Genomic DNA, 16,190 nt, shown 5'->3' with positions numbered 1-16,190 from the left:
ATGTAGCTTCCTCTGTGCCTCCCCAGCAACCTGTTCACGCGTTCATTGGAATCGTCTCACCTGCTTAGCGCAGCTCCTATTTTGTAATTATTTATTTATTTGTTTATTAGTTGTTGTCCCCAAAAGGCTCTAGGCCTCAGAAGACAGAGGCTGGTTTGCTCCCAGCAGGAAGCCCGCGCTTGGGTAGGCTGGCCCAGGGTTAGCGCGGGTAAATGTACCTGCAGTGCGCTGGTGGATGGAGCGTCCCTTACTGCCCGGTCACCTGAGCCGGAGAAGGTACACAGGAGACCCTGGGAAGGACTTCCACCAACTTTGGCTTCCAGGGGCGACAAAAGCAAAGTTTCTTAACCTAAACGGGTGTGGTCCCTTCAGGTATTTGATAAAACCAACCGGCCCTCCCGAAAGAACATAAGCATGCACACAGAATCCTAACGCCCAGGTAAAAACTCTAGACTTAAGAACAATCAAGGGGAGAAGGAGAGAGATTGGAGAACCAACACCAGTCTTGGGAGAGACGTCTTAAAACCGGATGTTTAAATTGCCCAGTGTCTTTTGACTGCATATCTGTATTCTGTATATAACGTAATAAATATACAAGCATGACGTCCATTCTAGCGCGGGCAAACCTTCCCTCTATCCGGGTTAGGGCCAGGGCCGCCGGTAGTTTCCGCAGGTGTATGGGGAAATCTCTTTGCAGGGTCTGGTAAACGTTTGTCGAATGAATGGACACTTTGGGCGCGGCAGAATCAGGAGAGCGGCCCCCTCGGGCCTCCCGGCGCAGGGATTGCTAGCGAGGACCCCGCGGCCTGGCGCCCCCGCGCGGGGCAGGCGGGGCCCGGGCGCAGCGGCGCGAGCGCAGGTGGACTGGCACCTGCAGCCGCCAGCGCGGCGCGGGGCGGGGCGGGGCGAGCTGCGGGGGGGGGGGGGGTAGCGGGAGGAGCGGGAGGGGCCGGAGGGCAGCCGACGGGGAGGAGGAGTCTGCAAACTTTCAGTTCGAGGGCATTGTGGGAAGCAGCCGCGGTCGGAGGCGGATGCCTCACCTGTCAGCCGCGCCGGCTGCTGCCCTCGGCTCTCGCCCTCCGGTGCACCGCGCTCGCCCCTGGGCGCTCGTCAGGCTGGCGCGGCGGCGGCCCGGTCACCATGGTGAGTGCAGGCGATCGGGGCGGCGGCGCTGACCCGGGGTGCGCTCTCCGAGAGGCACCTGCGGAACCGGGCCGGGCGCGTCGCTCGGTGAGGGAGCTGCCAGGTCCTGCCGGAGTCCCTGGCCGGTCCGCACCTGTGGCCCCGCCGCCGGGACGGTGCGGACGCGCCCAGGCACCAGCATGCCAACCAGGGACTATAGCGGCTGCCCGGCGCCGCTGCTTCATTCATTCGACCAACGTTTGCTGAGCACTTAATCTGCACCAGGCATGGTGCCAGGCGCTGGGGGCATCGCGGGGACCAGATGGGGACTTGGCTGTCTGGGGTTCACATTCTAGGAGGGAGGTGTGGCTGGAGGGAGACGTGTAATACACCAGTAACATAAAGATAACCTCTGAACGTCAGTGCTCTGCCGTCTCAGATACAATGGCATGGAGGGGTGGAAAGGCAAGTGTGCAGAGTGGGCTTGCATGCCGGAAAGGCCTCTCGGCGGCGGTGGTGACATCTGAGCTGTTGGAGGTCCTGGAGGGCCTAGCCTTGGTGGGAGCAGGGAGAGCAGAGGCCAGGGAGAATCAACCCTTGCTTGTAGCAAGAAAGGTAGATGGACCAGATGAGGCAGGGCCTCATAAGTTAAGGAGTTTTTGATTTTTATTCCAACTGAGTCGGGGATCCTTGGGAGCGGTTTAGCAGGAAAAGTAACCTCATCGCTTCTATACATTTAAATATCTTTTTGATGGTTGGTGAAGAGTAGACTGGTGTGTGTGTGTGTGTAGGGGTGTCAAAGTGAAAACAGGGAGACCAGTTGCAGTGCTACAGGTGACAGGTCCTGGTGGCTGCTCTTGAGTGGAAGCCACAGCTTCAGGTGCATCTTGCTCTCTTCTGCCCAGAGAGCGTCTTGAGAGTGCAGTGGCCTCAACTGCACCAGACCCACTGCCCCAGGTGAACTCACTTCCTAAGTCCAAGAAGAAACAAAAGTGACCTGCACGCCCCTGGTCTCTCTGCTCAACTGGCCACTCATTGCAGGCAGGACGGGAGGACCACGTGGGTTCAGAAAGTTGATGGACAAGGAGAGCTGTGGAGAGCTGAGCCCCTGGACGGGAAGACCACAGGGGCCAGTTTCTAGAAGAGCAAACTGCACAGACAAGAGGCGCTGCTGCTCTTGTTGAGCGTTCCTTGTAAATACAGCGTGATGCAAAAGGAGGCTGTAAATAATGGAGCAGCTCTCTTGGCTTGCTCAGGTTTCCCAAGGAACAAGGTGACAGTGAGCAGTGCAGCCCGCCAGCATCATTTGCCGAATGGAGGGCAGCAAGAGGCCCTGGAGTTTCTGAGTAGCAAAGGACTGCTTCCATCCCAGGGGCTGGGCAGGGTCCATGCCCGAGACAGCACCTGCCGTGGAGGTGTCTTGTGTCTTATTTTCAGTTGATCAGCAATGTGCGAAAGTTTCCCTAGGTTTCCACCAGATCTTGCCCAACAGGAAATATTAACGTTCTCGAGCACTTGTGATAGGCCAAGCGGGATGTACCCTTTGTATTCATGATCTCAATCCTTGTAACAACCAGATGAGGACAACTATTATACTCTTTTCCTTTTACCTCCTCGGACCTGTTCTAGCAGTTTGTCCTTGGATAAGCCCTTGACCTTTCTGTGCCAGTTTGCTCATGGAGATAATTGTTCCAACTCGTAAGGCAGGGGTTCCTAAAGGGCAGGCTGGGTGCCCTTAGGACTCCCTAAGACTTTTCAGAGGGCTGCGAGGCCAAACACATGATAGTATCTTCCCTGTTCATGTCCTTTCCCATGTTGCTGTACATGGAGTTTTCTTGAGGTGAATATGAATTTGACAATGACCTGGGATAGAGCAGCCGAATGAATGCAGAAGCAGCTGGGAGAGTCCAACTGCCTTCTGTTGAGCCAGAAATGCCCGACATGCGCCAAAATGTAACGGGGCCACTCCTCTCATGAACCCCCCCTTTGGAAAATATTGTTACTCTTCATAAAAAGTTATTTCTGTTAGTGTGTAATAACTTTACTATTTAAAAAAAATGAACTGGTAAATTAAAAATTTTTTCTCTGTTGAAACGTGTAATATATGGCTACAATCGACACAAATAAAAATTGGGGCAGGGACTGTTTATTTTTAAAACTGTAAAGGAATCAGAGACAGGTTCTGTGAGTTAATGAAGATGAAAGTGTACAGAACAGCTTCGCCCACTGTACGAGCTCAGTGACTATGATGTCTCATCTGTTTTTACTGTCACATGGTAGAAAAGAATAAACGGCCCTCCCTGTTGCCCCACAGAGCGAGGCTTTTTGGCAAGGGCCACTTTGTAACCCCTGGTCTTTGTCCCACTCCGTTCCTGACTCTTGCCAACCCTTGCTCTAGGGAACCGGAAGGTGCTTATAGCATCCCACCAGGAATGTGCGCACTGGGAACGGCTCCGGATTCCACTGTACCAGTGATCCAGGTTCCTAGCACAGAGATGTCATACCTCGCGCACCTTGGAGCTGTGTTTGTGTTTGGATCATACTCTCTGAATCAGCTCTGTACTACTGCGCCCTGCCTTTGTTTTAGAAATCTCTGCCTTGGAAAGCAATGCTGGGCTTATTGTGTTTCAGGGGCTCCAGCCCAGAGCACTTACACGTCTCACTGGGAAGAATCTGCTACTGAATGGTGAGATGTCGATGGAAGAGTTTTCTCATCTGTTTCTTTCTTTCTTTTTTTCCCTGTAAGAAGATAGCAGTGAGGATTTATAGGGTGAAGTTTAAAAGCCTTTGGGGAAACCATTAATAAAAATGCAAGCAGACTTTGCTTAATGCAGGCCACATGCTTCTGAAAAGCTGAGGTGACTTTTAAAACCACGTTGTGAACAAAACAGGAGAACTGCCCATTGAAAGAAACCCAAATGGAAAGCCCTTTTGAGAGATGAGTAATCATCTTCTTGTGTTGCAGATCCAGTTCTCGTAATCTATGTTATTTATCTCAACTGAGATAGACAGATGCTGAAAATGTCAGAGATTTCTTGGTGTGATTTGAAATCTTTAGAGAGACCTTCCGAATCTGAACTGAGCAGCCGTTTCGTTCCCAGAATCCACATTAGTTTGAAGCAGCACGAGAGCACCCTTCTCCTAAATGAGACCATTCCATTTCCCATGTTCACTGCAGTCTCTTTATATTACACTGACATACGAAAGATGAAAAGGAAGAGAGTGAGGGGGGAGAACCCCAACTCTGGACCTTTAGATCCTGCCACAAGCCCCCGCCCCACCCAGTAAATATTAATTTTACTGTCTGAGGCATAAGTGGATTGTAATCAGTACGTAGTTATTCGGGCAGTTTAAGTTTCAGTCTGAGGGTGAAATAGTCTGTTACTGTAATGAGCACTTTCCTCCCCTTGGGGCCTGGTCTGGGCTGCTGGCCAGCGGTTAGTGTGGGGGTCAGGGGGGTGGGAATAGGGAGGGAAATGACCCTTTGTGGTGTTCAGCTGTCCCGAGAGGGTTCACCCACTTCCCTTCCCACAGATCTCCCAACAACACCAGGGAAACTTGTATTTGCCTCTCGCCAGGACTGTTACTTCTGAGTTCCCATTACTTGTTTTTATGACAAATACTGACAATAGCTTACAATTTTTTATGTGGCATTTTATTAACAACAGCCAAAAGGGAATGGTCAGCACACTGGCTGTGTGCCGCTCTGTATTGTCAATACTTGTCCCTTTGGGTCTCCTGAATTATTTCATTATGGACAGACATAATAAATAAAGTGACCCTCTCCCCTCTCACACAAATAAAGAAAATCCCTTTAGGAGCCCCCAAAGATATGCATTTCTTGACATCTCTTTGAATCATTTCTTCATTTAAAAGATTATTATAGTTGGCATACAATATTATACTACTTTCAGGTGTTCAACAGAGTAATTTGACATTGATATACCTTATGATATGATTACCACAGTAGGTCTAGTAACTATCTGTCCCTGTAAAAAATTATGGTATTCGCTATATTTCCTGTGCTGTACATTACACACTCATGGCTTATTTATTTTATAAGTGGAAGTTTGTCCTTCTTATTCCCCTTTACCTTTTTCACCCATCTCCCCCCGTCCCCTCTGGCAACCATCAGTTTGTTCTCTGTAACTCTGATTTTCTTTTTAAACTTATCTTTACTGTTGTATTTGCCTCTTTACAGAGGTCCCTCCTTTTTTTGCCTCCTTGACCCCCTCCTCCCCACTCCCACCCCACTCCTGCCTTCCCCACACTATTGTCTGTGTCTATTGCTTGTGCATATATGCATATAAGTCCTTTAGTTTCTCTCTACTCCCCCACCTCCCCTCTTCCCTTTGAGGTTCCTTAGTCTAACAACCAATTTGTATTTTTTAATCCCTTCATCTTTTCACCCAACCCCCCTCCCTTCTGGCCACCAATTAGAAGTTCTCTGTATCTATGAGTCTGTTTCTGTTCTGCTTGCTCATTTTGTTTGTAGATTCAATTTTTGATAGATATGTACTTATTGCCATTTTATTGTTCATATTTTTTTTATCGTCTTCTTCAAGAAGACCCGTCAACATTTCGTATAATACTAGTTTGGTGGTGATGAACTCCTTTAGCTTTTTCTTGTCTGGGATACTCTTTATATGGCCATCAATTCTAAATGATAGCTTTGCAAGATAGAGTAATCTTGGTTGTAGGTCCTTGCTTTTCATCACTTTAAATGTTTTTTGCCACCCCCTCCTGGCCTGCAAAGTTTCTTTTGAGAAATTGCCTGACATCCTTATGGGAACTCTGTTGTAGGTAACTAACTGCTTTTCTCTTGCTGCTTTTAAGATTCTCTCATTGTATTTAACCTTTGGCATTTTGATGATGATGTGTCTTGGTGTGGGCCTCTTTGGGTTCATCTTGTTTGGGACTCTGTGCTTCCTGGGCTTGTATATCTGTTTTCTTCACCAAGTTAGGGAAGTTTTCTGTCATTTTTGTTTCAAATAGGTTTTAAATTTCTTGTTCTCTCTCTTCTCCTTCTAGTTCCCCTATGATGTGAATGTTGGAATGCCTGAAGTTGTCCCAGAGGCTCCTTACACTATCCTCATTTTCTTGGATTCTTTTTTCTTTTTACTGTTCTGATTGGGTGTTTTTTGCTTCCTTATATTCCAAATGAATGGTTTGCTTCTTGGCTTCACATACTCTACTATTGATTCCCTGTAAATTATTCTTTATTTCAGTTAGTGCCGCCTTCATTTCTGACTCGTCCTTTATTATCCTCTGGAGGTCCTCACTAAGTTCCCTGATGTTCTCATGAAGTTCCTTGAAATTCTCATTAGGTTCATTGAACGTCGTTATAAGCAGTGTTTTGAACTCTGCATCTGTTAGATTGCTTATCTCCATTTCATTTAGTTCTTTTCCTGGAGTTTTGTTCTGTTCTTTCATTTGGGACATGTTCCTTTGTCTCCTCATTTTGCCTACCTCCCTGTGTTTCTTTCTATGTATTAGGTAGAGTTTCTGTGTCTCCTGGGCTTCCTAGGGTGGCCTGTTGTAGTAGGTGTCCTGTAGGGTCCAGTGGCACAGCCTCCCTGGTCATCCAGCTGGGCCCTCGTGTGGACTTTATATCCTTCTGTTGTAATAGAATCTTGATTGCTGTTGGCACATCAATGGGAGGGTTTTACTCAGGCTGATCAGCTGCAAGGACTGGCTATGCCCAGTAACTACTGACCTCTGACTACCTTGGAAGACCAGCTGTGTAGGGGCCACCATACAAAGCAAGGCTTACTTCAGCAGGGCTCTGGTACCCACTGAGTCCATTCCTTGAGTGTGTCACTTGTGGAGGTGGTTGGGTGGTGGTGCTTCAGCGTGGTCTGAAGCTGTCCACCGGGTGTGCTGGCTCTGGGGCAAGGTCAGCTTCGCCTGTGTTCTATCTGGGACCACCCAGCATAAGCTACAAAGCGATCTGCAGATGGCTGCTTCTTGTGCAAGGCTTGGAGGTGCCCAGGCAAAGCGAAGCTGCGAACCAAGGCTGGCTGCTTCTGGTGTCAGGCCTGGGGCCAGTTAGCTAGAGGTATGGGGCTTGCCGTGGCCTGATGTTGCTTGTTTCAGAGAATTTAGGAAAATCTGAAGCAGGAGTCAAAACAGGCCAATCCTATGGTAAAGCCTTTGGAAACAGCTTGGTGGGTCCAAAGGTTGGGTGGGGCAGGGCCTCAGGGAATCACCAGGGCGGGGCAGACAGGTTGCTGGAGTCCTAGATATGGCCGCCATCTGCCTGCCCTGTGGGGGAAGGGCTCACCAAAGGAACCAAAGGGTGTGGGACCAGCTGGGGCCTCCCCCAGCTCGTCTGTCCAGGGGAAAGCTGCCTCTCCAGCCCTCTCCCCAATGCCAAACAATTCAGTTCTTCCCCAAATGTCTCTGGTGCCTTTCAAACTGCCTCCCCTCCACACTGGAGCTCAGAGGGACTGGGTCTGTGTAAGTCCAAGTGCGGGCCCTTTAAGAGGAGCTGCCTGGAGCTCCAGCCGCCGCAGCCTCCTTCAGCCTCAGTTCCCGCTGGGTTTTCAGCCAGAAGTGATGGGGATTCTCTTCCGGCACTGGCACCCTGAGCGGGGCACCTGGTGTGGGACGGGGACCCCTCAGTCCCAGGGAGGACCTTCCCAGCCCAGGTATCCCTCCTGGTTTTTATCCGCCACACGTGGGTGTGGGCCCAGCCCGTCCCCTCCCGCTCCTACCAGTCTCCATGTGGCTGCTTCTCTCGTTTTGTAGTTGTGGGACTTCATTCAGCTCGATTGCAGGTGGTTCTGAAGGGTGTTTGCTCTGTAGTTTAGTTGTAGTTTTGATGTGGTTGTGGGAGGAGGTGAGGACTGTGGTTACCTACGCTGCCATCCTGACCGGAAGTCCTGTATCTGTGACTTTCAAACAGAACAGAACAGAAACGAACTCCTTGCATTTCTGTTGTTACTATAGCCAGAGACTGCCCCAGAGATCTGAAACTTCACTGAGTTCCTCCTTCCCTGGGCCTGTCCGTGCCCCTCAGAGTCTCCCTCCCAGGTAGATCTTATTCTTCTCTGATGGAATTCTTTGTTTCCCCTGAAATGTCCCAGCCATTTACCCAGGACAGACTCCCTGATCACCCTTTGAAGCCCCAGATCCTGGGATGGGATAAAATGTATGCAGATACCGAGGCAAATGCCCCTCAAATTCTCTCAGTGGGGTACTAAACTGTCATGCCAGGACCCTGCCTAGGAAATTGCTTACTGCATGGCTGCCAGTAGCGGAATACATTAAGAGTTTATACTGCAGATTGTTTAAGTTAGAAATGAAATGCCATTGACCCTTATGAGGAAGGTGGACTCAAAAAAAAATCTTCGATAAAGTTCCAAGTCTGAAAACTTTCTGACAGATAGATCTGGTGATGAGATAGCTCTCTCGGAATAGTTTCTAAAAACTGCCTGGGAAAAAAATAATACAACCACTTATTAGTCTCTCAGTCCACTGGGGCATAGACCTCAAGTACATACAGTCAAGAATAAGGGCATTCAGGGTTCTATTTTAAATGTCCTTGCCCAGCAGGACTGCAGGGCTGATAAGAAGTGATAAGTATGTGGGGAGGTTCAGTGGACACTAAGATGCTCCCAGGGGCTTCCTTCGATCTGAGTCTATAAGGAGGAGGAACTAAGGTCATGACTTGCAAACTGAGGTGCTCATGCCCCCTTTACACTCTTCCTGGCAGAGGGGGGACCTCAGGGGATGAACTCGACTCTTCCAGATCATTTCAGATTAAACATTTTTTTTTTTTTTTTTGCATTGCAGCATGAATATATTTGGTCCAAGATAAAAATTCACATAAGCTTTAAAGATAAAAGCCTAAGAAATAGCTTGTTTATGGCTAGTTGCCCAAGGCTCACCCTCTAGGCTTCACAAGGCTACCTGCCTTTGTTCCTGTTACAATTATTTGGGTAAAAAAATTTAAGGGGTCAGAAAAAAAATTTCTGTGGCGGGCTCGATTGTAAATGTTTCAGGCTTTGTGGGCTCTGTAGTCTCTGTCACCATTAACTCAACTCTTCTATTGTAGAGTGAAAGAAAGCATGGACAAGGTGCATACGAGTGTGGATGCGTTCTAATAAAACTTTATTTACTAAACAGGGGAGGACCAGAATGGTTCTATAGGCTGTAGTATTTTACCCACGTTGTAAGACAACTCACGCAGTCACTCATATGTATGTTGGACAAATACCTTGGACGCCTGCCCCCTGACAGGCAGTGTTGCAGGTACAAGTGGCTGTGTAATTCATGGTACCCAATGCAGAATGAAAATGTAGGAGCCCTTGTTCAGATTTCACTGAGAATTTCCAGCTGATGACAGCAGAGCCTTAAACCAAGTGTGGTCCCTTCTGAACCCAGGTCTCTAGTGTCCACAGAAACCAACCCTACATCTGGGCCCCAGACACTGTGCTGAATAAGCCAGAAGCTTTCTGTTCTCTGGAACCCCCATTCTGGGTGGGAAGTTCTGTAAACTTTCTACATACTTTGTATCAAGCACATAGAAGAAGAGTATACTATAAAGCCTGGCTAAGTCCTCATCTCATTTTGACTTGATGGAAATTGCCGACGTTTCTGAGGCGGGCGGTGTGGGGACCCCGGTGAGGAATCTGGATCCGGGAGCAGTGCTGGCCTTGGGGGCTAACTCAGGCCCTGACACCCCAACCCTTCTTGGCCTGAGGGGGGGAGCATTCCTCCAGCTGGCACAGCCTTGGTAGGGTTACTTCCTGAACCAGTTCAGGAGCATGTCCTGCATTTAGATCCAGATTATTCTTCTGCTGCAGGCCGGCCTTTCTCCGTGTCCCCGCGGAGCCCTGGGCACAGCACACAAAGGCTTCCCGGCCCCGCCCGCGGCTGCCCTGTTCATCGAGGTGAGGCATAACCTGTCAGCTTGGATTCTGAACATTCTTCCCCCATCGGTGTAAAATAAATGGACAGATCTGCCGGTATATAAACAGAAAGCTTCCAGAAGGATGTGCAAGGGGCAGCAGTTGTCTCTGGGAAGGGCTCTGAGCATCAGAAGCAGATTCTCATGGATTGTTCTGTGTCTACTGCTTTCCTCATTTTCCTTGAAAAAGATGAAAATCAGGATAGTAGTTTTTCATCCTGCAGATGAAACCTGAAAAAAACAACAACAACAGCGAATGTTTCTTTGAAGTGCAGTGTGAGAAGTTCATCAGGTGACGGGACAGGCGGTTTGAAGAGACTGCTCTGTCATGTGACACGGAGCATTTTGCACAGGTTTTCATGAAGCCTGTTTTGAGTCTAAAGGCAGGCATGGGACCCGGTGTGATGTAGCAGGTGGATGCCCAGGCCCTTTGTGTAAGCTTGGTGACCCTGGACACATGGCCCATCCCTCTCCTAGTCGGGCCCACATCCTCGGGTTGCCTGAGGGTTGAACGAGAGAATCCAGTTCAGGCCTTTTGCACGGGCCCTGGAATTCATTCCATAAATGTTAGCTAGGCTATTTTTAGAGAGACAGGAAAAAAACAAAACAAACAAACAAAAACAAATGAGAACCCGTAAAAATGGTCCATAAGGTTTATTTTTTCCTGAGGAATTCATTTGAACAGATGAAATAAAGAAACAAAATATTATAGACGGCAAATATCGGGGAGGTGGGAGAAGGTAAGGGTCATCCTAAGATCACGTTTGTCTCAAATGTGGTTCAAAACTCCATGTACGTATAGAACATTTTTCTTTTATTTCTTAAACAAGCCCTTAGTTCCTTTACGAAGAAGTCACGTCCTCAGGTCTAAGTGTGCTGTGGATGAATCCTACTAAAGTCCTTTCGGCCTCATGGTGTTCACACCTGAAGAATTCAGAAAGTCTAGTCTTCACCAGCCGTCTTTGGGAGGCCTGACTATACAGCAAGGCAGGGCAGCTTGAACCTGAACTCCGACAGAGTGTGATGGTGCCATCTCCCACCTCTTAGCACGTTTTGTTCATAACTATAGGCGTCCTTATCAAGCTTAGAGGCCCTGGGCTCTGATTTTTAATGAGTGCTGAGTAGGCCGCAGTAGGAAGAAAATGAAAGTCCTTAGTAAACATTTAAGTGGTCATTCCCATGTTTCGCCTATTTAAACATGGTCTCTTGAACAAAGTTGTTCCTGATCTCTCTCTCTCACACACACACACACCCACACACACACACTAAGATCAAATAAGCATCACTATGAAATATAAATAGGGTCCAAAGTTGTTAACGTTTCATTCAATTTCAAAGTCGTATTGAAAATTGCCTGGACTTCCGCCCCTACTTCCGGAATCGTTATTTTCCTTGAGAGACTTGAAACAGAACCAAAGGCCAGTCTGCCTCTCAAAAGACTCCAGGAGGAAAATCTAATTAGTGTGTACACGATAAGACAAAATTAGCCAACTAAGAGGTATCCTTGATGTGATCTCAGTTGATTATTGTGTCCAGAGGAAATGATAAATGGAGAAACACTACATGAATCACTTCTCAGGTTTTGTTTTTTTTTTTTTTCTCACTTGTTAACCTCTGTGTTCTTAACTGTGGGGGTTATTAGAAAAGAACCCACCACAAGTCTGTGGTCTGTTTCCTGATTACAAGAAACGACGCTGTTGAGAAGGAGCTTCTCACATCAGAGCGAACCTGGCCTCGTCCGGGTGGATGATGGAGCCGGGCAGCGTGTTGTCTGGAGCATGGAATCGCTGCAGGGAGGCCGTGCAGGAGGCCATGGGAGGGGTTCTGCAGGGACAGGTGTGGGGCTGAGCCCGGAAGGGTGGCACATCCTGCCTCCAGCTTTGCAGAAGAGTGTGGGTGTGCATGTCTGGTATGTGTGGGTGGGAAGGGGTTAATGCATGGGCCGTCAGGAAAGGAAGGGCCTGGAGGGGGGCTTGCTGGGTCTCTCAGGGCAGCAGGTTCTCAGTGACTCTCCATCTCCACCCCTCTCGCCTTCGCCTCGAACTCTGCCTACCACCCAACCCCACTGAGAGAGGATTGTTCCAGAATATTCAGGCAATGACATTTCTCACAAGCAGACTTTACAGATAACCAAAAAGGAAAAGGTTGAAAAAATTTTTTAGAGTTCAAAAATAAATATTGATACCCCTCTTAAGCATTTGGGGAAATGGGTCGAAAATGGTTCGAAGCTTGTCCGGGGTCAGGAGGAGCCTGCTTGGTGTCCGCCACATGGTTTTGGAGATGACTTGTCCCCGTAGCAGCGAAGATGCAATGTTGCTGAAGGTGCAGGTGTACTTAGGGGGGATGTGTGTGTATTTTGTCTCTGAGTGGGTTAGTTTCCTTCTGTATCTAAAAATCCATCTGCTGTTATCTCCCTCCACTACCCTGTATGTCTGCCCCTTGAGTTTTCGTCCTCCAAGACCTGAACGTTTGTTTTGAGAGAGGAACTTATTTGAATAGCAGTATAAGGCAACGATCACTAGAAAGACGAACGTGATGCTTGGGAGGATTGGGGACGGGAAGGTGAGGGGATTGAGGTTCTTCACCCAGCTATGCCCATAGCCCTGACCTTCACCAGGTCACCCAACTTCCCAGGACACGTTCTCAGCTGTCACACCTGGAGAGCTTGGGTCTGAGATATAATCTTAAAAATTCTTTCTGGCTCTCACACTGTTATCAGCAACAAGGAAAGCATATGCCTTTCCAATCCTAATACACATTAGGATCAGAATGAGAAGCTGAATTGCTGATCCATGTGTCCTTGTGTTACTGTTGATCAGGAGCTGGGCTCGTCCTGGATGTGGCTTGCAGGTGGGGCTCTCATATCGATGCTGGCATGGAGGGACAGCGTGTTGTCTGGAGCATGGAATCGCTGCAGGGAGGCCGTGGAGGAGGCCATGGGAGGGGTTCTGCAGGGACGGCCACACTAGCGGAGAGCGCGTGTAACTGTCTGTGGAGCATAGCATTGCTCACCCATCTGTCTGTGCGTGTGTCTAGGCACCGACTGTTTTTTTTTTTTTTTTTTTTTTATCCTCACCCGAGGACATTTTTTCATTTTTTGTTCAGGTAGAGTGGGAGGGAGAGAGAGAGAAACATCGACGTGAAAGGAACACATCGAGTGGCTGCCACCCGCACAACCGACCAGGGCCGGGGACAAACTGCAACCGAGGTACGCGCCCTTAGCGGAAACCGAACCCGGGTCCCTCAGGACCGCAGGCCGACGCTCTAACCGCTGAGCAAAACCGGCCAGGGCGGCACCGACTGTTTTAAGTGAAGTTTCGGCTTCGGTCAGGTTGAGCGTAGAAGTAGCACAGCAATCGATGTTTGCTGTAGGCACACATTTACTAAATACTAGCTGTGTTCTGTACCTGGAACTGGAGATTACTAAGAGATATAAAGGAAACAGAAGTGATTATGCTTCTGATCCCACAGGAAGGGCAACCTATAAATAGAGCAGCTGTCACACTCCTCTCAACTGCGGGTTTCTTTCATGAACACTGAAAATGAAAATGTGATCAGGAGGGTTTAGGGTCTGGGGGAGTGTGACTTTCGAGAGAAGTTCTGAAAGGATGTTATCTGTTCCATTCTCCCTTTAAGAAATTCATAGTATTGGCAGATCTAACGAAAGAAGAACAAGTGTCCAGAATTGAAGACATGCAGTTTATCTTCAGCCCTGTCTGCACATGGCCGTCTGCTCTGTGCTGGGCGTGTTCTGGGGCCGGCGGCCCCCGGCAGAGAACAGAGGCCCTCTAGCCAATGCCCACCCTTGGTCACGTCACATTTTAAGATAGAAAAAGACCCATAAAGAAATCATATAGTAAGATTTGCAGGAGGTGAGGTTCACTATCAAATATTTAGCCCTGGAGTTACTTTAATGGCAATTAGAATAGTATTAAACTATTTCCTATGCCTGATGCTTTAATCCATGACAGTTAAATAGAGTCATCTTCAAAGAAGCCGATGGTTCTTACAGTGTTCTGGGATAAGAACCCTTTTGGGAATCTGCTAAGTTTTCTGGATCTTCTCCCTAGAGCAATGCTCATAAATCCAAACTTTGGCATCTACTTTCCAAAGCCCACTGACACTAGTTCTCCCTTCCAGAGTATCCTTAGGCCTTGTGGATTTCTTGCAAAGCTGTGGAATCCTAACTAAATTCAGTGCCGAGCCCGGTCATCTATAGCTCGATGACACGGGAAAGTCTTCTAAATGCCACGGCATACTTCGTTTTGATCTTCAGGATTGGCCCCTCCCTCCGGTGTGTGGAGTGAACAATCTAAGGCATGTAGATGTGCTCAGCGTTGTGCCTGCCACGCAGGGGTCACTGTTGTTGATGAGTACAACTGTCGTGTGGACTGCCATGTTCGGATTAGTGGAGCAGCCCGTGTGAGTCTTCCTGGAGGAGGGTGTGCCTGAGAAGTTCAATGATCAGAAGGGGTCATGGGAGAGCTTGGGATCAGAGTAGTGAGCGGTAGCAGGCCAACGGCAACGCCTGTAGGGTCTGCTGACTCCCAGCTGTGGCATCTACCCCCCTCCAGGTAAACAGTTAGCAGCAGGTACTCACAGAAGCCAGACAAGACACCTTTTTCCCCTAGAGGTGCATTCACATATTCTTTCAAATTGTCTGTTTTCAAGGATGCTAAGCAACCATTTTTGTTAATATGACCTTCTTCAGACAGGCACAGGGACGCCAGAGAGACATTTTCAGGGAGTCATTGTAGCCATATCGTACTGCCATGGTCGTGTTGATTGGACCATGTCTGCTACAGTGGGCTAATGTCACTGCCTCTGGGCTAATTCCCAAGTTATGGGGATTACCTGTGGTCTTCTGTGAACCGTCTGCAGTATTGTGGACTCTGTCTATTTAACACAGATTCAAAAGGTTCGTGTGGTATAACCCGCAGTCTTGTCTATACTGAATGCATATGAAGACTGCCTTTGATTGGTGGGAAGGCCTGATGCGTGGACGGTGGGAAGAACTCAGGCTGCAGAGTCAGATCTGTGTTGGAATCTCTCTCTGCCATTTCCTAGCCTTTGAGCTCAGTTGCTAACATGAATGTTATGGGGCATCTCCATTGCCTCATATGAACATTCACTATCTGTTCCTTGCTGGTGTTTATTATAATTATGATGCCAGTGGATACTCACGTTTTCTGCTTCTCTTAGTAACATTGTGTCTTCATGGCCTGGAACACTGGCTTTGCTCAAAAAGGGCCATCTATCTCTTGATTTGTTTTTGACAAGTGACCACTTGAAGTAGTTTTTTTTTTCAAATGCATGGGAATGGAAGGAATAATCACCCATGATCGTTCATAGATTGTTTATCATCGAATATGTTATATTACATTCCTAATTTAACTAATGAACCTAACTGATGATAAAATTCATTCTGGTAGTTCTATGTGTTCTGTGGAATGTGGAGTAATGTATATATAAGAATGATTTATGTGCTTGGATTATGCTGTGGAATTAAAACAATTTGAGATTTCTTAGGAAACTAGGACCCTTTGCCTTAGTTTTTCTTACAAGGTTCACATGTTAGGTTGGTTAGTACCACAATTGATAGGAATCGGAGGTTGGCTGATAAATTTAGGAGGGAAAAGGATTATTATCTGAGAGTGGGGTCCGACCCTAAAGAATTATCGCTTGGGTCTGTAATGAACCCAGTCTCTCCACTTTCCTTGGATTGCATCCAAGATCAACCATGGATGGTTTCTCTCAGAATTAGCTCCTCCAAACTCTTCCTTCCAAAGAAAATGTGTCATGTACACTGAGCCCATGGCTAACACTTACCAAACAAGGAGAATCAATGACAGTCCTTAGTTTGAGCGCAAAGGATAGCCAAAGGTTTTCCAGTGAGGTTTGTAGAACATTGATATTTACTTTCAGAAACAATGGTATTGTTTTACTAACTCTATCAACCTCAAACTAAAGTAAAAACTGAATCACATTCATTTCAAACCCAAGAAGATTGGGTTTTTGTTATTATTGCCAGCCTGAGATCTCCTGTACAGTTTTAGAATGCTTATACTTTCTAGATTAAAGTACTAATCTCGTTTTGATTGAAGTCCAACTAAGAGTTTCTGTACATGAAACAGACAGTTTAGATATTCACATA

General features: G+C 47.7%; 1 protein-coding gene across 2 annotated transcripts in view; it reads left to right on the top strand.

The window, feature by feature from the left end:
• Nucleotides 1-1,007: 1,007 nt before the first annotated feature.
• Nucleotides 1,008-16,190, top strand: part of AP1S3 (adaptor related protein complex 1 subunit sigma 3) — a 58,354-nt gene continuing 43,171 nt past the window's right edge. Inside the window, exon 1 of one of the 2 annotated variants that reach the window (XM_036255039.1) lies at nucleotides 1,008-1,143. In XM_036255039.1, coding sequence (XP_036110932.1) covers nucleotides 1,141-1,143 — 3 coding nt within the window. In that variant the 5' untranslated portion in view covers nucleotides 1,008-1,140. Of the gene's footprint in view, nucleotides 1,144-3,144; nucleotides 3,809-16,190 lie in introns of those variants that run through there. The other variant, XM_036255040.1, reaches the window with a different exon arrangement.

The sequence above is a fragment of the Molossus molossus genome, unplaced genomic scaffold, assembly GCF_014108415.1.
Source record: "Molossus molossus isolate mMolMol1 unplaced genomic scaffold, mMolMol1.p scaffold_m16_p_11, whole genome shotgun sequence".
NCBI lineage: Eukaryota > Metazoa > Chordata > Mammalia > Chiroptera > Molossidae > Molossus > Molossus molossus.
This window is presented reverse-complemented; position numbering and strand designations above follow the sequence as displayed.